Genomic DNA, 23,989 nt, shown 5'->3' with positions numbered 1-23,989 from the left:
ATTCAATTTTAGGTTCTATTCAGCCAAGGTGCCAGGAGGAATATGTAGCAAAGGTTCTAACAGCTGGATTAAAAAAGGTGTTAAAATTACAATAATAGACAAAAGGAACAACACATTCACCATAATTTTACAACTAGTTAAAAACTTTGATTTAATTCGAAATAAAAACAGATAATGCAAGATATATTCAGTACGTCAAGCTGCATCCGTGGGAAGGGAAACATTGCTTACCTTTTCAGATGCTATGTTGGAACTGGGAAGTAGGTAAAAAATAAAACATTTGAAGAGAAACACAGCAAATTTAATTATGATTGAACATTGTTTCAAATTGTCTCTATGTGAAAAGTCTAATTGAATTCAAAATATTGCAAAGAACTTGGCCGGTGTGGGCAAGTTGGGCCAAAGGACCTGTTTCCACACTGTATCACTCTATGACTCTAACTTTTAAAACTTAACTTTAAACTTGAACCCTATGGTGCAGGCCCAAGTATATTGTTCAAATGGAAGTTTATTATACAATAATGAGAGACTGTCTGGTTTTGGCCCCAGAGGTAACAAACGGTGTCCTAGGGTATTGGAACTGCACCAAACCCTTGACAGATTTTACAATTTGGCTGCTGTTGCTACATATTGGGTTTTCTCCGAGTGCTCTAGTTTCCTTCCACATTCCAAAGAAATGCAGGTTAGTAGGTTAATTGGCTTCTGTAACGTATCCTGAGTGTGTAGGATAGAAGTAGTGTACGGACGATCGCTAGTCAGCGTGGGTTTGGTGAGCCGAAGCGCGCATTTCTGCATAGTATCTCTAAACTAACCTAACCTAAACTAAACTATCCTAATTCCCTGCCATCACAGTCCAAAATCTTCCTGTTGTTTTCAAGCCTTGTAATATGGAATGAAATGGGATTTCTCATGAGCAAATTGCCATATCTTGAAATTATAGCAACATTGATATCTTACCAACGGTTCATTTTAGACTGAAGCTTCGTGCTTGGCATTCCAGGGGAGAGATGGCATCCTGGTTCATTCCAGGTCACATGATTACTGTCAGAGCTATTCACCAAACTTTCTGCATTTGCTTCATTGGTCCTTATCTCTAATGCTCCACAACCATCCCCATCTAACACTGCTCTCAAGATGTGAATAAATTCATAGGTGACTTGGTGCAGAGCTTCCATTATGAATAATCTTGTTGGGGGATTTGGCACAAAGGAAATTCTAACAAGAATCAGCAAAAGCAGGAATGTTGTTAACCCAATGGTAAGCTTTAGGATCTCAGGGCACATGGTGCAGCAAAAGCAGGCAACCATTAATCTGCTCTGCTAGGTACTTCAGTGTTTCTTCAGAGTTGTCCACATTGCAGAATCAATGCCTTGCTAGACCAATAGTCTGTCCTATCATGTGTGGGTTATGTATTAGAAACATAGAAACATAGAAAATAGGTGCAAGAGTAGGCCATTTAACCCTTCAAGCCAGCACCACCAATCAATATGATCATAGCTGATCATCCAAAATCAGTACCCTGTTCCTGCTTTCTCCCCATATCCCTTGATTCCGTTAGCCCTAAGAGCTATATCTAACTCTCTCTGTTATCAAGAATAATGTAATTACGGGATAGCCCTGAATTGGATTTGGACTATATACTTGGTTCACCTGAGAGTGAATAATGATTTGCATTCTGCCTAAACTTACTTTAGCTTTTTTTTCAAAAATATTAATTTAGATCTGTTAAAAATGATGTATTTTTAAAAATCTCCGTTAGCTCGCTCTCATTCTTTCATACTGTATGTGCTGATATCAGCTAAGACTCTTTGCCAGAAGCAAAACGTTGCAAAAACATAGAAACTTGATCTCTGCTGGAAATGTACTTCTCTTACCGTTTAGTCCGATGTCAGTACATTTGGAGAAGAGAAGTACGGATCACAGAAATTATAATCCTCAGTTTCCTCTCTAAATATCCAACCCTGTGCATCTAAAGTTACTTGATCCCAACAGTTCCACATCATAGAAAGTTTGAAGATACAAGAGATTGCAGACACTAGAATCTCTATAAAGTATTGGAGGAATTCAACAGGTGAGGCAGCAGCATGGGGAGAAATGGACAGGTGATGTTTCTGGTTTGAACTCTTGTTCATCCAAGAATGGATGGAGGTTCTTTTAGGCCAATTTCATGATTAGAAATGGTTTTGCACAGATAACTTAAGTCTCCATCAGTGGGCCCATGAAATGAACCCCTGGACACATTTTCAGATTCTTATTACACCTGTCCAGGAGGCTAGCTCATTTTAGCATGATGAGTTTCAATTCATTTACCTCATGATAATTTACCTCAAGATCGTCTCTGAAAGACTAAGGTGGAATGACTGAATAACTCTGCAAAGAGCATTTGCTCTTCCATGCTTCTCTGTGCTCTAAGGCAGCAACTCTACAGCTGTGGCACTGTGCTACAGTGTTCTCTAACATATGTGTGTTCTCCAACACACATTTAGCATATGTATACACACACAAATTTCAAATGTCAATGGAAGCTTTCTTATCAGCAGTGCATACTAGATAATCATGGATATATCGTCCTTAGAGTTATACAGTGTGGAAACAGGCCCTTCCACGTAACTTGCCCACACTGGCCAAAATAGACAATAGACAATAGACAATAGGTGCAGGAGTAGGCCATTCAGCCCTTCGAGCCAGCACCGCCATTCAATGCGATCATGGCTGATCACTCTCAATCAGTACCCCGTTCCTGCCTTCTCCCCATACCCCCTCACTCCGCTATCCTTAAGAGCTCTATCCAGCTCTCTCTTGAAAGCATCCAACGAACTGGCCTCCACTGCCTTCTGAGGCAGAGAATTCCACACCTTCACCACTCTCTGACTGAAAAAGTTCTTCCTCATCTCCGTTCTAAATGGCCTACCCCTTATTCTTAAACTGTGGCCCCTTGTTCTGGACTCCCCCAACATTGGGAACATGTTATCTGCCTCTAATGTGTCCAATCCCCTAATTATCTTATATGTTTCAATAAGATCCCCCCTCATCCTTCTAAATTCCAGTGTATACAAGCCCAATCGCTCCAGCCTTTCAACATACGACAATCCCGACATTCCGGGAATTAACCTAGTGAACCTACACTGCACGCCCTCCATAGCAAGAATATCCTTCCTCAAATTTGGAGACCAAAACTGCACACAGTACTCCAGGTGCGGTCTCACCAGGGCCCGGTACAACTGTAGAAGGACCTCTTTGCTCCTATACTCAACTCCTCTTGTTACGAAGGCCAACATTCCATTGGCTTTCTTCACTGCCTGTCCCAGCTACACTAGTCCCACCTGCCTGCATTTGGCCCACTTCCCTCTAAATCTGTCCTATCCACATACCTGTCTAACTGCTTCTTAAACATTGGGATAGTCCCTACCTCAACCATCTCCTCTGGCAGCTCGCTCCATACACCTACCACCCTTTGTGTGAAAATGTTACCCCTCAGATTCCTATTAAATCTTTTCCCCACCTTGAACCTATGTCCTCGGGTCCTCGATTCCCGGACTCTGGGCAAGAGATTCGGTCGTCATGTCCGTGATAGACATTTATTGACTGGGAGCAGTAGGTCCATGATTTCCCATTACTTGCAGCTCACAGTTGAGACTCCAAATGAAAAGTGAACTTGCCTCCTTTTTTGACCACGCATTGAAAAATCCACAGCCAACAGTACAAGGAAGGTGCAAAAACAAAGTATTTTCAAAATGGATTTCAAAAGAACGAAAAATAAAATGTCAAATCTTTGTATTGATTGCGGCAGTGGAAGCTACTTTATTTGCATCTATGCAAGACAAATATGGAATTGCCTTGTGTAGACTATCATGAAACATGAGGTAGAATTTTGTAATCTCTGCTGGTGTGATACTAATAGCTGGGAGCACCAGAGCATAAAAATCTAATTTTGTTCAGTGAAGTGCCATGCAGATCAGCACTGCCATCTGAATACATAGATGGATGCCAGTTTGCCTGGTTCTCTATGGGTTTGCTTGCTGGTGAATCCAAGCCATTGCCTCCAGAATTTCAAAATGCATGCATTAATTTTGCTTTAAAGCAAAAGAATAAAGTCAATGATACTTTTTGAACGTTCCACTCTGGCATTTTTACTCTTTGTTTAGTTGGCTTTACAGGAGTTATGAAAAATGGTACTCTACCTGTGCCACAGCTTGATGCCAGATTTCCTTTTAAATTAAAAAAAAGTGCTGTTATACTGTGATAAGCAGAAGACAAATCAAATTTACTCTCTTTGCTCCATCTATACTTCCAAATCACATAATTACAGTCATGGCACATAAAATGCACTAATACACTGTATATCATTTGGCAGGGCAGGAGTAATCTCTATTCATAGCCTGACTGTTCAGTGTTCAGTCTATCTACCCATGTCAGCCTCACACTCATACTGTGCGGGAGTAAATATGTCTCTCCTTTTGTTGCTATTTGCAGTCATTTTCTTCACGTTTTATGGTCAGAGCGCAGGTAAAAAAATTAAAAGTAATTTGGGAGCCGAAAATATTTCTCGGTCGTAACATGATTAGTTGGTTTCCAAATAAAATGTGAAAGTGTTGCTGCACTGATTACAGAAATTCTCCTTTCGGTAGCAGCGGAATTTGGAGTACCCAGCAAAGCGAAGCCAGTGTGTTGTGGAGAGCGGTGGCTCTGAGAGGAATAGTGCTGATGCAGGGTAGTGTGGGTGGTGTGGAGCAGCAATTATAGACACAAGAGGTCTGACCTCTTACACAGCACCATACTGAAAGAACACAGCTTGACTCAGTGAAAAGAAAAGTAAAAAATGGGTCTCGCATTTGTAATTCTGGACTGAAACGTTGCAAATCTTTATGTTCATCACTTAATTTAAATCAACAGCATTGGCTGATAGAGACATAATAGAGTGGGGTGCTGGGAACTTGAGCAAAAAAACAAAGTGCTGGAGGAACTCAACAGGTCTGGCGTCATCTGTGAAAGGAATGGATAGACTATGTTTTCGGTCGGGATGCTCCCTCAGACTGATAGAATAGAGGGGAGAAAGCTGGAAAAGAGAGGTGGGTTGGGGGAAAACCTGGCAAGTGATAGGTGGATACAGGTGAAGGAGGGGTGACTGATGGATGGAGTAAATGACAAAGTTAGAGGTGAAAAGAAGACAAAAGGGTATCAGACAAGGAAAGGAAGGGGGAAGTAATATATAAAGCCAGAGCAATATGAGTGGAAAGGCACTGGAGGGAGGGGAAACAGGGGGGACTAATTTGACTAATATCCCTCTGTATCATAACATCCCAACTTTTATACTCAATACCCTGCCTGATTACATCAGAAGCCTTCTTGACCACCCTATCTACCTGTGACTCCACCTTCAAGGAACTACGTGCCTGCACTCCTAGATCACTCTGCTCAACAACACTCCCAGGGCCCTGCCATTCACTTCCCAAAATGCAGCACTTTACACTTATCTGCATCAAACTCCATTCCTCAGTCCATTTGCCCTGCAGATCAAGAGCCTGTTGTTTTTTTTTGACAACCATCTTCATTTTCTATGATATAACCCACTTCAGTGTCATCTGATAAATTACAAATCATGCCTTGTACATTCTTATCTTTATCATTGATATAAACTACAATCTGCGGCATCCCCAACACTGATCCCTAGGCACACCACATATCACAGGTTTCTCTCATGAAAAACTACCTTCCACAATCATCCTCTGCTTTCTTCCATGAAGCACGTTCTCTATCCAGTTGCCAACCTCTCCCTGTATTCCACGCGATCTAACCTTCCTGAGCAATCTACACTGCGGAACCTTAGACCTCCTCGACCATTAAACTGACTGTCCTCAAGACATTTCCATTAACTGTCATAGGTTTCCCAGCCTTCACCCCATTCTCCATGGTAAAAGCAGAGGAGAAATACTCATTTAGGACCTTGTTCATCTCCTGCGACTCCATACATAGATGGTGCTTTGGTTTCTCAGGAACCCTATTGTCTCTCTAGTTACCCTCTTTCCCTTGATGCACATAAAATATCATTGGTTCTCCTTAATACTATCTGTCAAAGCTATCTCCTGCTCCCATTTTTCCCTCCTGATATCCTTCTTAAGTGTGCTCCCCGCTTCCCGAAATTCCTCCAGGGAAACACCTGATCTCAACTGATTATACCTGTCCCATACCACCTCCTGTTTTCCAGACCGGAGCCACAATTTTTCTCATCATCCAGGCTTCCTTACACTCTAACAGGAACATGCTTGTCCTGAACTATTGTCATCACTCTTTTAAAAGCATCCCACTTTCCTGACATCCCTTTGCCCGCAAACAACTTACTCCAATCAATGTTAACTAGTTCCTGTCTAATATTATCACAGTTGGCCTTGACTCAATTTAGAATTTTAACTCGTGGCACCTCCCTGTCCTTAGCCATGCCTATTTTAAAGATAATACTACTTTGGTCTTACTCCGTGGATTGTCACCTTGTCGTGGTGGAGAAGCTTGTGTGGTCCTGAGATCCAGTGAGCAATGCCGTCTGGAGCTATGCTCCTAGTAGGGTCACCCATGGCGGTAAGGTCGAGGGGGAGGTCCCTGACAAAGAGCAATCCAACCAAGACCTCAACGGTGGAACAGGTGGGGAATGATGGCTGACTTTAGTGGAGTGTCGCTGGGAAGGCGGATGCAGGCTGCAGCAGAAAAGGGTCCACAGTCATCTTGGATTCCATGCCTCTGGATCTTGACCCAGATCTGTGAAGGACCATGTGGTGGCTGTCTGGGCACGAGTTTCCCCATGTTAAACAAAGTGACGCACAGGCGTCCTCCTGGAGAGGAAAGTCATACTCGTTTCGAGTGACCGCCGATGATGACTACCTTGGTCATTGGTCCCAAAAGACACTCCCATTGACACTTCAGTCACTTGCCCTTCCAAATTTCCTAAGATTAAATCGGGCTTTGTCTGCTAATTCAGCACAGTACGGAAAGAAGGTAATATTCTCTGAAGTATTGTTCTTTAGGAAAACATTCCTTGATACTTTGATATGTATAAAATATTATGTTGTATACTTTTCAGGAGAGGTGGGATTAAGAATTGATCTGATATCCTGGTCAACAATCCAATGAATTGTCCTTGCATTCCTGTGTTATCTGTGGTTCTTACAGCACAAACTGTTTGCCCTATGTAAAAAACATAAGTAAATTTCAGCACTGAAAAATGTCCAGGATTTGAAAGAAAATGTATGCAATTAAATTATTTAAGACAAATTGCTTTCAGAAGGATCATTGTCATAATCTATTTACTTCTATATCCCTTTAAAATTATGAAACAAAACAACTAGAATTGAGAATTATGGCACATGATAATGCTTAATACATTTTTATGAAAATTGGCTTCTTACTCTGAAATATGAAATGCATTGAACATTTTTTATGCTTTTATTGTACGGTGTGATTTCTATGACATTGTCTCTTGGGCACAATATAAGCATTCATACCAATGCACATGTTGTGCACAGATGGCGAAAGAACCAAGTAGGGGTTTTTAGAAGTTCTTTAAAATGAACTATGATTATTAACTTGGATCAGCAAACTCTAATGAGGGAAATGCTGTTTTGGTTATGGTTTAGGTTTATTATTGTCACGTGTACAGCAGTACAGTGAAAAGCTTTGTTTTGCATGCCATCTAATTAGACCAGATAATATGATACACAAATACAATCAATTCAAATTTCAAGACAATAGATAGAGCAAAGGGGAAGATGCAGAGTACAGAATATAGTTCTCAGCATTGTAGCACATCAGTCCCATAGACGAAGTCCAACGTCTGCAATGGAGTAGAAGTGACCGTGGTCAACAAGGTCCCTTTTCTTTATTGTAGCCAGGATCCAGACTGGAGATTACCATGGTTAGGAAAATTATTATATCACTTAAGTTTAAATGGCTTCAAATAATACATTGTCCCTGGTGAAAGTGAACTTGCAGTGACTTCACCATTGACGTAACTGTGAATTTAAGCTTACCTGTGATTTTAATACGACAAGGAGACGTGTTCAAAGAAGAGAAGCTTTGTAGTGGAAATGGAAACTTATTTTTATTCTTCTGATCCTTCCGTTTACAGTTTCAGTGGAGTCTGTGGAGCAGGAGCTAAGGTAAGGAGGCTACGTGCCATATATTCTCCATTCACATTGATAAAATCAAATTCATTGATTAATTGCCAGGATACTGTGTGGGATTTTAATAGTTTTATGTATTAAGCATCCAATGTAAACTTTCAATGACTTTGAGTTGCATTTCATGTGATGGACGATCCAGTTAAACACAATTATAAAATATTATATCTGCATTCATGATAGTGGATAGGAAGTTTACCATCATAGATTTATGGCTAATGGATTTTTAGCAATGGAGATTTTAAAGTTTGTCTAATAATATTACTTTTTCACCCAAAGAGTTGTGAATGCATGGAATTCTCTGCCACAGAAGGCAGTGGAGACCAATTCATTGGATATATTCAAGAGAGAATTCAATGTAGCTCTTAGGGCTAACAGAATCAAGGGATATGAGGATAAAGCAGGAACGGGGTACTGATTTTTGGATGATCAGCCATGATCATATTAAGTGGCAGTGCTGGATTGAAGGCCTGAATGGTCTACTCATGCACCTATTTTCTCTGTTTCTATGTTTCTATTCGTATCCTCTTGCATTGTGAAATTACTGAAACGATTCTGGTGAAGTTAATTCATCTGGAGCAGCAGGTTATCATTATTTGTCTTTGGATGGAAGTTCCACAGAAACCCAATAGAGCTCTTCACCTGTTCAGCTGGTGAATGTTACACAAGATGGTCCTGAGGTCTGCAAATTAAAGTTTGATGCCTTGCCTGCAATGAACACAATGGAGTCTGGAATAGTTCTCCTTAGACAAAAAAAAGTTGGGGATCCCTTGATTCCGTTAGCTCATCATGCTAAGCCATATTATCATGTGCACAAGCATTCATGCATTTCACATGTACGCCCACGCAGGCATGCACATGTAAACATACGTGCAGTCATCATTGCAGATAAATATCATGTACACAAAACACACGTATGTACACACATGTATATACACAAACATCCACACATGTATGCACATAATCACATGCACATGCACACACACGACAATGCCACATACACATTCTGGCATGAGTCGCTGCTTAAATTGGAGATCAATCATTACTTTTCCTCTCAGCTCAAGGACATTCTTTGGGGAGACATGCATAATTTCTTAAATGTGATCAATTGATGATCATCATGGAATAGATTATTTCAGGCGATCAGCCAGGAAAGAGGTAGATTGGTTGAGAATATATCTGTTCTTTGGAAGTAAGGCAACTCAGTTTCCAGCAGCCCAGATATGCAGCTGTAAGCAACGGTGCCGCTCGCTGTAGTCAAACATAAATCAATAATTCAATCCATGTGAGTTCAATTCCTTTGGTCTTAGATCTAGATTGCCATCTGATGCTGGGTGCATTCAATAGACAATAGACAATAGGTGCAGGAGTAGGCCCTTCAGCCCTTAGAGCCAGCACCGCCATTCACCGTGATCTTGGCTGATCATCCACAATCAGTACCCCGTTCCTGCCTTCTCCCCATATCCATTGACTCCGCTATCATTAAGAGCTCTATCTAATTCTCTCTTGAAAGCTTCCAGGGAATTGGCCTCCACTGCCTTCTGAGGCAGAGAGTTCCACAGCTTCACAACTCTCTGAGTGAACGTGAACTACACTCTACAAGTAGCACTGGGTCATGGTCACCACCGCCTAAATTAGCTGCGTGCCTGCCTCAATTAAGCGGGTAGGGAAAATCCACATCGATGATGGTAGAGGAGGTCTCACTAACACCTCTTTTGCCTGGTGGAAGATTTGAAACTTGCTCCACCAAGAGGCCTCTGCCTAAGCTGATGCCTTGCATGTTGAATTACATGAACTCATTTTGTTAGTCACTTTGAGAAGTTCGAAAGCTACCTGGAGATGACGCCTTTTGAAATACGTTTGGTTTCTCAATGATTCAGTGATTCAATTCAATTTTACATTGTTGTCACATGTAACGAGGCACAATGAAATTCCTTGGTTTTGGTCATTGTTGTCACACACCAACTTCTCCCCAAAACGGGTATGGAATGTATTTTAATTGTCCTAAAATGTTCGGAACTTCATGTCTAGTTCCTCCGATCAATAGTACTTCCGTGGTGTGTTCACTTTATTTAATAAAACCCGATATCTTATGAAGCCTTTCTTTTCGACCACTATATTTGAAATCTGAACATGAGCACCTGATGACCAGAACAACAATGATTAGGATTTCCAACAGTGATTTACATTTCCAAAACACCACTGGGAAAATGTTACTGAAAGTTTTAATTCAGTGTTAAAAATTAGTGAAATATTTAGTGGAGTGATAATGAACTGTATTCTCAGTGGTGTAGTGATAATTAGTGCCCCATGTTCCTTCAACAACTACCATTTCATTATTTTAACTGTCATGTTCTGGTGAATATTATGAGTCGAAGCCAAGAAATCCGGCAGCTAGAATTCATTGTTATGACTGTACTTTAGTTTACTTTAGTGATACAGCGCAGAAACATGCCCTTCAGCCCACCTAGTCCACGCCGACCAGTGATCACCTGTGCATTAATTAGCACTATTCTACACACTAAGGTAATTTAAAATTGAAATCAAAGCCAATCAACCTACAAACCTGTACATTTTTGGAATGTGGGAGGAAACTGGAGCACTCAGAGAAAACCCACGCAGTCACAGGGAGAACGTACACACTCCATATAGAGAGCACCCGTGGTCGGGATCAGAGTCAGGATAAAGATTCTTTAATTTGCTCTTAAATTTTTCTGTGGTACAATGGGTAGATGCTATAACACTGTTAAAAGAAGACTAATATTTCTCCTTCAACCACCATTATTGACAAAATGAACTAACCATTGCTATTTATATGCAGGTAGCTTCCTAAATCGGTTCTTGCCCGATAATTCAAAACAAAGTTTTCTGTGTGGTATATGTCAAGATTCCCCAGAAAGCTTTTCTTTCTGTTCAATGTTTCCCCATCTTTTTCCTGCGACTTGTTCTGATATGAATGGTGAATGTTTGTTTTTATCCGTTCCGGTGAGCCTTCTGTTCAGTGCTTTTGCAGAAAGTACTATCACTTTATAAATTATTGTCAGTTTGGTATCGCAAAGTTACGGAAGAACCATTTTATATACGAGCGATCGCAAACATTCATTTGATGACCTGCGACCTTTATGTGATATGTGTCAGCCAGTGCCATGCTGTGCGTTTGCTGTTTGTTTGGCTTGCATTTCCTGTGCAGGTTCTAACCTTTAGTGCTAGAACTAATTTATGTTACTGTGCCTCTGAGATTCTCGTGCAGAGCTGAACCCTGTTTCTTCTTCCCTTTTCTCTGAGAGCACAAATGCAAACAAGCTCACTGACAGTATCTGACTGTGTTCCATTCTATGGCTTTTTCAAAAAGGTCAATTGTGATGCTGAACCAGAGTCTGTACCATGGGATTAGTGTGGGCACGGATTAAATTGCAATCAATAGGCAATATTGAAAACCTATGCATCAGGTAGTGATAATAGGCAACATTTTTCAGAGCCCATTTGGAAAATAGGGACTAATGCAATTCCTCATTTTTTTGCCCTGCATTCCCAGCAAGTTTGGAGATGCCACCTGAAAAATGCAGGTGTTCCTTCGTTTACTGAAGGGTTACATTGCTGGAAAATGTTTTATTAAGCAGAAATTTGTAAACTGAAAAGATGCTTCCCATTAATTTATAGTCAAAGCTCTGGTTTCATTCCAGACTTAAAGAATTTTATGATAAAACTAAATGCTTAAACCCTTTTCCATTCTCAATTATAATATCTCTGGCCTTCAAAACACTTGTAGCACACGCAGGTGACGTTTTGGGCAATAACTTTTATGTTTCTCCAGTGTTAATGATTATTTGCACTGTCAACATAGAAAAACGTGACTAATAATCGTTGTCCACTTAACGCGCATCATTTTCACTTTGGTTAATTGCATCCAGAGTAGTATTAATACTCAGAGCCTGCAGCGATCTCATAGTGGAGGTATATTCCTCAGTACAGGCAGCAAGGTGCGCAGCGGTAGAGTTTCTGCTTTACTGTGCTTGCAGCGCCGGAGACCCATGTTCGATCCTGACTACGGGTGCTGTCTGTACGGAGTTTGTAGGTCTCCCCATGACCTGCGTGGGTTTTCTCCGAGATCTTCATTTTCCTCCCACACTCCAAAGACATACAGGTTTGTAGGTTAATTGGCTTGGTGTAAATGTAAATTGTCCTTAGTGAGTGTAGAATAGTGTTAGTGTGCAGGGATCGCTGGTCGGCATGGACTCGGTGGGCTGGAGGCCCTGTTTCCGTGCTGTATCTCTAAAACTAAAACTATAACTACTGCTGGAGAATTTTGAGCCCGTCTTGAGTTTGCACAGAATAAACCGTGATTAATCCTGATAAAATGTAGAGCTCTGTCATCTCGATGAGAACAAAATGCTGTGGGAAGAAGTAAAGAAGGTTTTATTCGTGGAGATTAGCACACTTTTCACGATAGGAACATAAAAGCTATTATGTCAACAGTTTTCAATGTTTAAAAAAAAATAGATTTTCACTGTACCTTGGTACACATGACAATAATAAACTAAACTGAACTATTAAATAGTCAAAGGCAATACAATGAAAGTTTGTAAATAGGACATGTAAATTAAGGTAGGTACTACCAAATGCAATTACAGATTATCAATCAGAAAACATTGAACAAAATAGAAAGCTACAATCCCCTATATTTTCTGCAGATGCCATGTACCTTATTTATAACTTTCTTTCTTTCAATGTCTACACTGCTTTCATAATGGCTTAGACATAGACATAGAAACATAGAAACATAGAAAATAGGTGCAGGAGTAGGCCATTCGGCCCTTCGAGCCTGCACCGCCATTCAATATGATCATGGCTGATCATTCAGCTCAGTAGCCTGTACCTGCCTTCTCTCCATACCCCCTGATCCCTTTAGCAAAAAGGGCCACATCTAACTCCCTCTTAAATATAGCCAATGAACTGGCCTCAACTACCTTCTGTGGCAGAGAATTCCACAGACTCACCACTCTCTGTGTGAAGAAATGTTTTCTCATCTCGGTCCTAAAAGACTTCCCCCTTATCCTTAAGCTGTGACCCCTGGTTCTGGACTCCCCCAACATCGGGAACAATCTTCCCGCATCTAGCCTCTCCAACCCCTTAAGAATTTTATATGTTTCTATAAGATCCCCCCTCAGTCTTCTAAATTCCAGCGAGTACAAGCCCAGTCTATCTAGTCTTTCCTCATATGTAAGTCCCGCCATCCCAGGGATCAATCTGGTGAACCTTCTCTGTACTCCCTCTAAGGCAAGAACGTCTCCTCAGGTTAGGAGACCAAAACTGCACACAATACTCCAGGTGCGGTCTCACCAAGGCCCTGTACAACTGCAGCAGAACCTCCCTGCTCCTAAACTCAAATCCTCTTGCTATGAATGCCAACATACCATTCGCTTTCTTCACTGCCTGCTGCACCTGCATGCTTGCTTTCAATGACTGGTACACCATGACACCCAGGTCACGTTGCATCTCCCCTTCTCCCAATCGGTCACCATTCAGGTAATACTCTGCTTTCCTGTTCTTGCCGCCAAAGTGGATAACCTCACATTTATCCACATTATATTGCATCTGCCATGCATTTGCCCACTCGCCTAATCTATCCAAGTCACTCTGCAGCCTCCTAGCATCCTCCTCGCAGCTAACACTGCCACCCAGCTTCGTGTCATCCGCAAACTTAGAGATGTTGCATTCAATTCCCTCGTCCAAATCATTAATATACACTGTAAATAACTGGGGTCCCAGCACTGAGCCTTGCGGTACCCCACTAGTCACTGCCTGCCATTCCGAAAAGGACCCGTTTATTCCTACTCTTTGCTTCCTGTCCGCCAACCAATTTTCTATCCACCTCAACACTGAACCCTCAATACCGTGTGCTTTAAGTTTGTACACCAATCTCCTATGTGGGACCTTGTCGAAGGCCTTCTGAAAGTCCAGATATAACACATCGACTGGTTCTCCCTTATCCACTCTACTAGTTACATCCTCGAAAAATTCTATAAGATTCGTCAGACATGATTTGCCTTTGGTAAATCCATGCTGACTTTGTCCGATGATTTCACCACTTTCCAAATGTAATGCTATCACATCTTTAATAACTGACTCTAGCATTTTCCCCACTACCGATGTTAGGCTAACTGGTCTATAATTCCCCGTTTTCTCTCTCCCTCCCTTTTTAAAAAGTGGGATTACATTAGCTACCCTCCAGTCCTCAGGAACTACTCCAGGATCTAAAGAGTTTTGAAAAATTATCACTAATGCATCCACTATTTCTGAGGCTACTTCCTTAAGCACTCTGGGATGCAGCCTATCTGGCCCTGGGGATTTATCTGCCTTTAATCCATTTAATTTACCTAACACCACTTCCCGACTAACCTGGATTTCCCTCAGTTCCTCCATCTCTTTAGACCCCCGGTCCCCCGCTATTTCCGGCAGACGGTTTATGTCTTCCTTAGTGAAGACAGAACCAAAGTATTTGTTCAATTGGTCTGCCATCTCCTTGTTCCCTATGATCAATTCACCTGTTTCCGACTGCAAGGGACCTACATTTGCCTTAACTAATCTTTTTCTCTTGACATATCTATAAAAGCTTTTGCAGTCTGTTTTTATGTTCCTTGCCAGTTTTCCCTCATAATCTATTTTCCCTTTCCTAATTAAGCCCTTTGTCCTCCTCTGCTGGACTCTGAATTTCTCCCAGTCTTCTGGTATGCTACTTTTTCTGGCTAATCTGTATGCTTCATCTTTTGTTTTAATACTATCCTTGATTTCCCTTGTTAGCCACGGATGCACTACCTTTCCTGGTTTGTTCTTTTGCCAAACTGGGATTAACACTTGTTGTAGTTCATCCATGCGACCTTTAAATGCCTTCCATTGCATGTCCACCGTCAACCCCTTCAGCATCAATCGCCAGTCTATCTTGGACAATTCACGCCTCATACCCTCAAAGTTACCTTTCTTTAAGTTCAGAACACTTGTTTCTGTATCGACTTTGTCACTCTCCATCCTAATGAAGAACTCTACCATATTATGATCACTCTTGCCCAAAGGGCCTCGCACAACAAGACTGCTAACTAACCCTTCCTCATTACTCAATACCCAGTCTAGAATGGCCTGTTCTCTCGTTGGTTCCTCGACATGTTGGTTTAGAAAACCATCTCTCAAACATTCCAAGAAATCCTCTTCCTCAGCACCCCTGCCAGTTTGGTTCACCCAATCTATATGTAGATTGAAGTCACCCATTATAACTGCTGCGCCTTTAGTGCATGCATTTCTAATTTCCTGCTTGATGCCATCCCCAACCTCCCTACTGCTGTAAGGTGGCCTGTACACAACTCCCACTAGCGTTTTCTGCCCCTTAGTGTTTCGTAGCTCTACCCATATCGATTCCACTTCCTCCAAGCTAATGTCCTTCCTTTCCACTGCTTTAATCTCCTCTCTAACCAGTAACGCTACCCCACCTCCTTTCCCTTTCTGTCTATCCCGCCTGAATATAGAATATCCCTGGATGTTGAGCTCCCAGCCTTGGTCACCCTGGAGCCATGTCTCCGTAATCCCAACTATATCATAATCATTAATAACTATCTCCACATTTAATTCATCCACCTTTTTACGTATACTCCTTGCATTGAGACACAAAGCCTTCAGGCTTGTTTTTATAACTCTCTTACCCCTTGTACGATCATGTTGAAAAGTGGCCCTTTTTGATTTTTCCCCTGGATTTGTCTACCTGCCACTTTTACTTTTCACCTTGCTACCTGTTGCTTCTACCCTCATTTTACACCCCTCTGTCTCTCTGCTCCAGCTCCCATCCCCCTGCCACATTAGTTTAATGAATGATGAATCATCGGGATTCGACTGAACTATTCGTAGGGCTCCCAGGCTCATCTTAGTGACAAAGGCACCTGTACGCAGCACCATTTGCATGGAGGACAATGGCCTTCAGGCACGTCCTTTGATTTTTCCACGGAGGGATGGTGCAAGAAGCCAGAAACAGCGGTCTGCAGCATTTCTATTTTGCTTCCACACAGAGTTTATAATACACCATGATAATAAATCACCTCCACCCAGCCCCAAACTACCATTCCATCAAACTCTGCCCCAGCATTGAAATGTATGCTCCATTACAACATAAATTAATATGTTTTATTGATATCTCTTTTGTTGGCTTAAAAGAAACGAAGGGCATATTCAGCAAGTTGACAAGTATAAAGTGGGGGAGGGGGGAGAGGGAAATAGTAACAGCTGTCTCTGTAAAAGGACTGTGACTCAAACCAAATGCGATCCCCCTACCCGTGGACTATTTAAGGCTCATTTCTCCTTTTCTTCCATCATTAGTATCAGCCACATTCACACTACCTCTGTGAGTGAGAGAGATTATATTTATTTTGCAGTTCTGGCCTGATATTTCAGTGTAGCTGGCTGATCTGTGCCAAGTCCCTTCATCAACAAATGCATCATTGCAAAAACAGTCTTTCTGTTTGACTGGCAGACGAACATATCTCCCTGCTCTCTTTCCTTTAACAATGACTGCGCATCATGTGAATCCTGGTATCATTTATAGGGAAAAGACAAGGAAATATTGCAACAGCTTTAAGAAATGATACTGGTCCGGAATGACAAATACTTTTGTTGTTGGGCATAAGAAACGTATCGTTGCTTATAATTCCGACTGAAGAGGGTCTCGACCCGAAACGTCACCCATTCCCTCTCTTCTAGTGCTGAGTTACTCCAACATTTTGTGATACCATTGCTTATGATTCTCTACCTTCCAATTTTCCCTATGTAAAACTCACCAAGAAATATTAGAAATTGGAAGATCTGCGGTTAATATGCCAAAATAAGATCTTTCCTCTCTGAAGCCAAGCTTGAAGCAATAACAATATTTTCATCATTCTTTAGGACACTAAAACAGTTGAATTTACCATTTTTTAAGCAACACGATCCATTTCCCCATTAGACAAGAAAGAATATCGAAATGAATCATTGAGAGGCTGAAAATTGTGGGACAAATCTCCGTTGATTCATTCACAGCATGTGTAGTAACTGTGACGTGCTGTCTTTGGAATTCACAAATGTGAATCAGACCATCAAACAATTCATTAAGATGTTGGTAATGATTTATTATTGTCATGTCTACTGGGAAAAAGTTTGTTGCGTCCTATCCCATCAAATCATACTATACATAACTCCAATCAAGCCATACATAAGTACAACCTGTAGTGCCAAGAGAAAAGTACCCCACAGTGCACCGTTACAGTACTATAGCATTACAACCGTAGAGAGATGCTACAGTTACAGCAAAACTGCAGATTTAAAAAGCGCAAGGTCCGCAATAAGGTAGATTGGGAGATCAGGACCAATCCCTAGTTTATGAGAGGGCTGCAGTAATCTGATAAGAGCGAAGACTAAAGATAAAAATGATGATGGAGTTCATAACTACAATCAAGTCAAGTTGAGTTTATTGTTATATGCACAACTATGGTGAGGTGCAGGTGCAATGAAAATCATGTTTGCATCAGCATTACAGGCATATAGACACAGACAACACACAAAAACATAACATACATTTATTGGGCAGGAATTACACATGAACTCTACAAGACAGTGAAAAGAAAATGGTTAAGCAACAAAACAAGAAATTGGTGCAAAAATACACAACAAGAAAACAAGTCCGTGGTAGTACAAGAGGTGGTCCATAGTAGAAACAAAGAACTGCAGATGCTGGTTTATACCAAACATGGACACAAAGTGCTGGAGTAACTCAGCGCAGCAGGCAGCATCTCTGGAGAAAAAAGGATGGGTGATGTTTTGGGTCAGGACCCCTCTTCAGGCTGAAGAGGGATCCCGAATCAAAACGTCACCCATCCTTTTTTCTCCAGAGATGCTGCCCGACCCGCTGAGTTACTCGAGCACTTTGTATCTATCGATAGGTGGTCAATAGGGTTTTGAGGTGTTAATAGGGTCATGCGGGTCTGTTCAGCGACCTGACAGCTACAGGAAAGTAACAGTTCCTGAATCTAGTGGTGTGGGATTTTAGGCTTGGAAGAGGGCATGGCCCAGGTGGTCTTGATGATAGATGCTGCTTTCTTCAGGCACCACCTCAGGTAGATGCCTTTGACAGTGGGGAGGGCTGTGCCCATGATGGCCCGCGATGAGCCCACCATTTTATATATCTGTCATCCTCCCTGAATGACCCTTTGTTAATCAAGAATTTAGATCAGTATCTTTTGGTTTCATGGTCAGCAGCTCTGAATAAATGGCACTTTTAATTCTGTGTGAAAATTAAATTAACTGCTTTGCAAATTACCCGACTAACTGCAATATGCCCCTATTTTTGGTTAGAAATGTGATAGATTCTCAATGTATTCTCAGACACAAATATAATTTTCCTACAGCTACATGGTGCACATCTTTCTCCACAAACAAAACTGAGGAATCCCCAAAGATGCAAATACTTTTCAACGTCTTGAAATTAAAGTTGCTCCTGAAATTAAATAGGTTATCCTATGCTTTTAATGTCTTGAAGATAAGTTGAAATCAAAATTGGAGCTTTGCAAAATTTAGCAACATTTAATATTCCCAACTTGCGAAGTTTTTTGGAATGTTTTATTGTAATTTACACTTTTCCTGTAATTTTAAGTGAGATCAATGATTTCCCACTGTCTTCAAGGACTGGCATCTGTCGATATGTGAGTAGTGAAATTGCCAGTGGGAAGTGTTATCATTTCTGTGCCCTCTGTTGCTTGCGTGACTCAGAGAAACTGTTGTTGTGATATCAGTTAAAGCGGTGCACCACAAAAGACTTTGATCACAAAAGGGTTTATTTATTACTGACTTGCATACGACATCAACATAGGCATTATGAGGTAGAAAGAGAGGCACTCTTTGACTGAACAATGTTTGCTACAAAGGTAGACAGAAAATGCTGGAGTAACTCAGCGGGACAGGCAGCATCTCTGGAGAGAAGGAATGGGTGATGTTTCGGGTCGAGACCCTTCCTCAGACGTTTGCTACAATATGTTTTATGGTGGTGGCCCATAGGAGACAATGATAACATGGTTGCGCAGTCTCATGTCTTGTGGGATCGAGTGTGGCTCACGAGACCAATGCGTGAGCCACACACGTGGGAGCAGTGGGGGCACATGAAGACAGCTGTGGGAGGATTCAGGACTACAGCCTTCTTCCTGTCTCTGGCACTAACAAGTCGGCTTCGGCAATTGTCTTCGAAACTGCTGACCGCTTTCCTAGTGGTTGTAGGCCGACCAGTCCTGTCACGGGCACGGGTTTCCAGTTCTTTTGTGTGCTGGAGGTGGTCCTTGATGCAGTCTGAACCATTTCTGTGGGCACCCTGGGTTCCTTTGACCCTGTGACGGAACACCGTTCAGGAGTTGACGAGGCATGTGGGATTCATCCATCCGGATCACACTGCCTGTCCATCGAAGCTGGGCCTTTATGATCATTGCTTCGATGCTTGAGAAGCCAGACCGGTCCAGCACTTCCACATTGGTCACCCTATCTTGCCAACAAATGCTCATGATGGGCTGCAGGGTGCACATGTGGAATTTTGCAAGCTGGCGGATGTGTTTCTTGTACAAGGTCCATGTTTCACATCCATACAGCAAGCTGGAGAGTACTACAACTTTGTAGACTTTCAGCCTAGTTGGCAGCTTGATGTTTTGGTGGTTTCACACTCCAACTCAGAGTCAACCAAGGGCTTGACTGGCCTAGCTGATTCTGGTCGATATTTCCTTATCCAGCGAGCCATCACACTGCCCAAGTACATGAAAGTGTCAACTGTTTTCACCTGTGTGTTGTCAAAGCAATATGTTTTAAATGACCAATAATAAACAATTATGTTAAAATCATATCGCTATCACCATGCAACTAAGTATTAGAATGTGATAACGTTTAATTTCTGAATATGAAATTTAAACATTTTGAATTGGATTCTGAATTTGTAAGAGTTTCAGGATATGGCCATACTTTATTTTTTCATGTTTTAGCTAAATATGGATTTGTTATCAATAATTACTGAAAGCATGTTGGAGAAACAGTATGTGGGGCATGCTCTGCTGCGACTCTGGTCAGCTCGTTTGATGGTTTACCCGCCTTCACTTCCCTGATAACGCACTCACAAAATTGTGTGTTCTGAGGGCTAGACCATGCAGAACCCAGTGGGTTAGGCAGCATCTCAGGAGAAAAAGGATGGGTGACATTTCCGGTCGGGACCCTTCTTCAGACTCAAAGTAGAGGGGGGCTTCTCTGACCACTCTGATCAGGATGTGCAGGGGCAATCGCCGAGACTTGCCTGTAGCTCGTTGTAGGGCTAACGGATGATCAGCCGTGACTATATTGAATGACGGTACTGGTGTGAAGGGCCGAATGGCCAACACCTGGACCTATTTTCTATTTTTCGATGTTTCTAACAAGGCTGTAGCAAGGACTAATCCTTAAGTAAACCTTGGCCTTGGTCAAAGCCCGTGATGCCTAATTTTATAGTTTTAAGATCTTTAGTACTATGATATGCTTGAGAATGAAGCAAATTATGAAAATAATTGATTGAAATAGAAATTATTTAAAAAGCCAAATGCAGGTGAAGGTACTCGTAACTTAATGAAAGCATTAAAATGAAGTAATACATAGCATTTGAACTGAATGGATTTTGCTATCCCACACAAAATCTGACTTGAGATATCGTCCGAGAGGTAGGTTCTCCAGGGTAATGCCAGGGAATTCCAGTGAGACTGACATCTGCCTTGGCCTCCACGTGGAGTCCAGTAATGGAGCAAACTGACAGACGTGGTGGCATCTGTTGCTTGGTCAGGTGTGACCTTACACAAGGTCTTTGTAAGCCCAGCATCTAGCCGCATGGAATGACTGAATGCCAATGGTTCCCGCCAGCAATTTCAACTGCAGCCAGCAAAGATATAGGCCAACATTTCCATGTTTCCATATTAAAAAAACCTTTGTCCTGCTAAAATAACTCATAAAATTGAAATTGCAATACATACTGTAACATTTTTTTGTTGTCTTAAAGGCAATCTGAAAATAATAAATTATTCATACCATTGCATCCAAAAATATTGATTATTTTTTGCTGATGCACAAATGTTTTGATCCACCCTTACTTACTGTTGATTAAAAATAAATAATGGTTTTAATTATTAGTTGTTGTGTGGAAAATTATACAATTTGTGAAATTTAAACACATGGCTGCAGGTTTACATTTGAGTGCATTCTTTCTTTTCAGCACTTACCATGAAAACAGCAACAGCAACAGCTGAAAAAGATACTGATATTTGAAGTGCGAATTCCATTTAACACATGTTGAGTTCTGCAACATTTTTCAGCTGGTTTTAAAATCATCGTGCTTGCAGCAGAACTAAACACCAAAATTATCCATTAGTAATAGAAGAACAAAGCCGATGTGGGTCCCGTTATTTTTTCAACTTGCACCAAAAATTCCACAAGATCACTATGGACCTAATTCAAATCCATTTTCCCACCAATCCACATACACTGAAGAAAATAACCTGGGTGTGAGTGGTCCTTGGTTATTTTGGATGCTTTCTTGAAGAAGTGTGGTGCAGAGGGGGTCGATAGAAGCCATTTTCTTGGCCCAACACTCATTGTTGGAACATCTAGATGACAAGGACATATCCATGTCCATTAAGAAAGGGTTAGACTGGTTTGTGCGATAGTCTGGGCTATGTTCACACCATTCTGCCATTTTTTGTGGTCTTGGGGAGAGCAATTGCCATATCAGACTATGATTCACCCATTAGGTTGCCTTCTATAGTGTATCTGTAGAAATTCGTAAGAGTCAAGTCAAGTCAAGTCAATTTTATTTGTATAGCACATTTAAAAACAACCCACGTTGACCAAAGTGCTGTACATCTGATTAGGTTCCAATGGGAAAAAAATGAAACATACAGTAGCACGCAAACAGTTCACAGCGCCTCCTCAATGAGCCTCAAACGCTAGGGAGTAGAAATAGGTTTTGAGCCTGGACTTAAAGGAGTCGATGGAGGGGGCAGTTCTGATGGGGAGAGGGATGCTGTTCCACAGTCTAGGAGCTGCAACCGCAAAAGCGCGGTCACCCCTGAGCTTAAGCCTAAACCGCGGGATAGTGAGTAGCCCCAAGTCGGCTGACCTGAGGGACCTGGAGTTAGAGAGGGGGGTTAGAAGATTTTTGATGTAGGGGGGGGAGTGTCCATTTAGGGCTTTATACGTGAATAGGAGGAGCTTGAAGTTGATTCTGTACCGTACAGGGAGCCAGTGGAGAGAGGCCAGAATCGGGGTGATGTGGTCCCTTTTACGGGTACCCGTCAGGAGTCTCGCTGCGGCGTTTTGGACCAGTTGCAGGCGGGACAGGGAAGATTGGCTGATCCCAGTGTATAGGGAGTTGCAGTAGTCTAGGCGGGAGGAAATGAAAGCGTGAATTATTTTTTCTGTGTCGTCGAATTGGAGGAAAGGTTTGATTTTAGCTATGGTTCGAAGTTGGAAGAAGCTGGCTTTTACCACAGCGTTGACTTGCTTATCAAATTTTAATGCAGAGTCAAATATCATGCCGAGGTTTTTGACATGCGGTTTGACTAGGCAGGATAGACTTCCAAGACTGCCTGTTATCAATTTGATGGAGTCGGGGGGGCCGAATAGGATGACCTCAGACTTGCTCTCATTTAATTGGAGGAAGTTCTGTGCCATCCAACATTTTATGTCCTCAAGGCAGTGTAAGAGGCTGTTTAAATTTGACTGGTTGTTGGGTTTCAGGGGGAGGTAAAGCTGAGTGGAGTCATTGGAGTCATACTGAATTTCCTTAGTCTTCTGATGAAGTTGAGAAGTTGGTGTGCATTCTTAACTATAGTGTCAAAATGGAAGGACCAGTTGATGGTAGTAACTCAAAATTCTTGACAATCAGCACAGACAGGGATGTGTACTCCATTCTGAATCCTGAAGTCAATGACTAGCTCCTTCATTTTACTGACATTGACAAAACGAGGTTGTTGACTTGATACTATGCTGCTAACCTCTCCATCTCCTTCATCATTGTACTCCATTTCATCATTGTTCGAGTTCCAGCCCACTATAGGTGTCATCTGCAAACATGTAAATGGAGTTAGAGCCGACTTTGACTGCACACTTGTGATTGTATAGAATATAGTGAGTTGTGTACTGGCCATGCGGTCCAAGGGTGTTGAGAATTATCATAGAGGAGTGTGGTTGCCCATCCTTACTAATGACTGTCTGTGGGGCAGGAAATTGTGAATCCCATTTCAGAGTAGGTTGCTGAATCCTGGATCCAGGAGTTTCGAGATAGATTTGGTTGAAATTATCGAAAGCAGAGCTATAATCGATAAATATGATTCTTAACGTAGATGGATATGTCCTTGTTATCCAGGTAAAGCATCTCAATCAAATAATTTGGACAATTTCAATTTGGCTTTTTTAAAGGATCAGTTGTATCTTGGGGATCTATTTAAAAGGAAAGTTTGTAACAACTGCAATCCATAAGACCTAATAAGTCACCATGAAAAATACAATAAGCAATGTTCTTCAAGAAGGTCAAACGTATTGTCAATTGCCGTTTTCCTTCCTGATAATTATTGAACTGTTTTATTAGTATTACACCACTCCAACTCCATGCATTGTGAAAGGTGCTTTAGTCTCAGGGGCTGTCACAACATTTTAAGTAAGACTAATTTTTAAGTGGAAGGAGATTGCCTTACAAGATCTGATCAGTATGTTATTAAAGGAGCGCTGCACTGTCAGGATGCATCATTTGAATTAAAACGTAA

At 41.6% G+C, this 23,989-nt stretch overlaps 1 protein-coding gene across 1 annotated transcript in view; it reads left to right on the top strand.

Moving 5' to 3' along the window:
- Nucleotides 1-23,989, top strand: part of st18 (ST18 C2H2C-type zinc finger transcription factor) — a 156,932-nt gene that overhangs the window by 60,394 nt on the left and 72,549 nt on the right. The window contains exon 5 of the mRNA XM_078398541.1: nucleotides 8,117-8,147. Within this exon, the coding sequence (XP_078254667.1) occupies nucleotides 8,117-8,147 (31 nt within the window). The remainder of the gene's footprint in view (nucleotides 1-8,116; nucleotides 8,148-23,989) is intronic.

This window comes from Rhinoraja longicauda, chromosome 4 (assembly GCF_053455715.1).
Source record: "Rhinoraja longicauda isolate Sanriku21f chromosome 4, sRhiLon1.1, whole genome shotgun sequence".
NCBI lineage: Eukaryota > Metazoa > Chordata > Chondrichthyes > Rajiformes > Arhynchobatidae > Rhinoraja > Rhinoraja longicauda.
The sequence above is the reverse complement of the archived record's forward strand: the minus strand, read 5'-3'. Positions and strand labels throughout refer to the sequence as shown.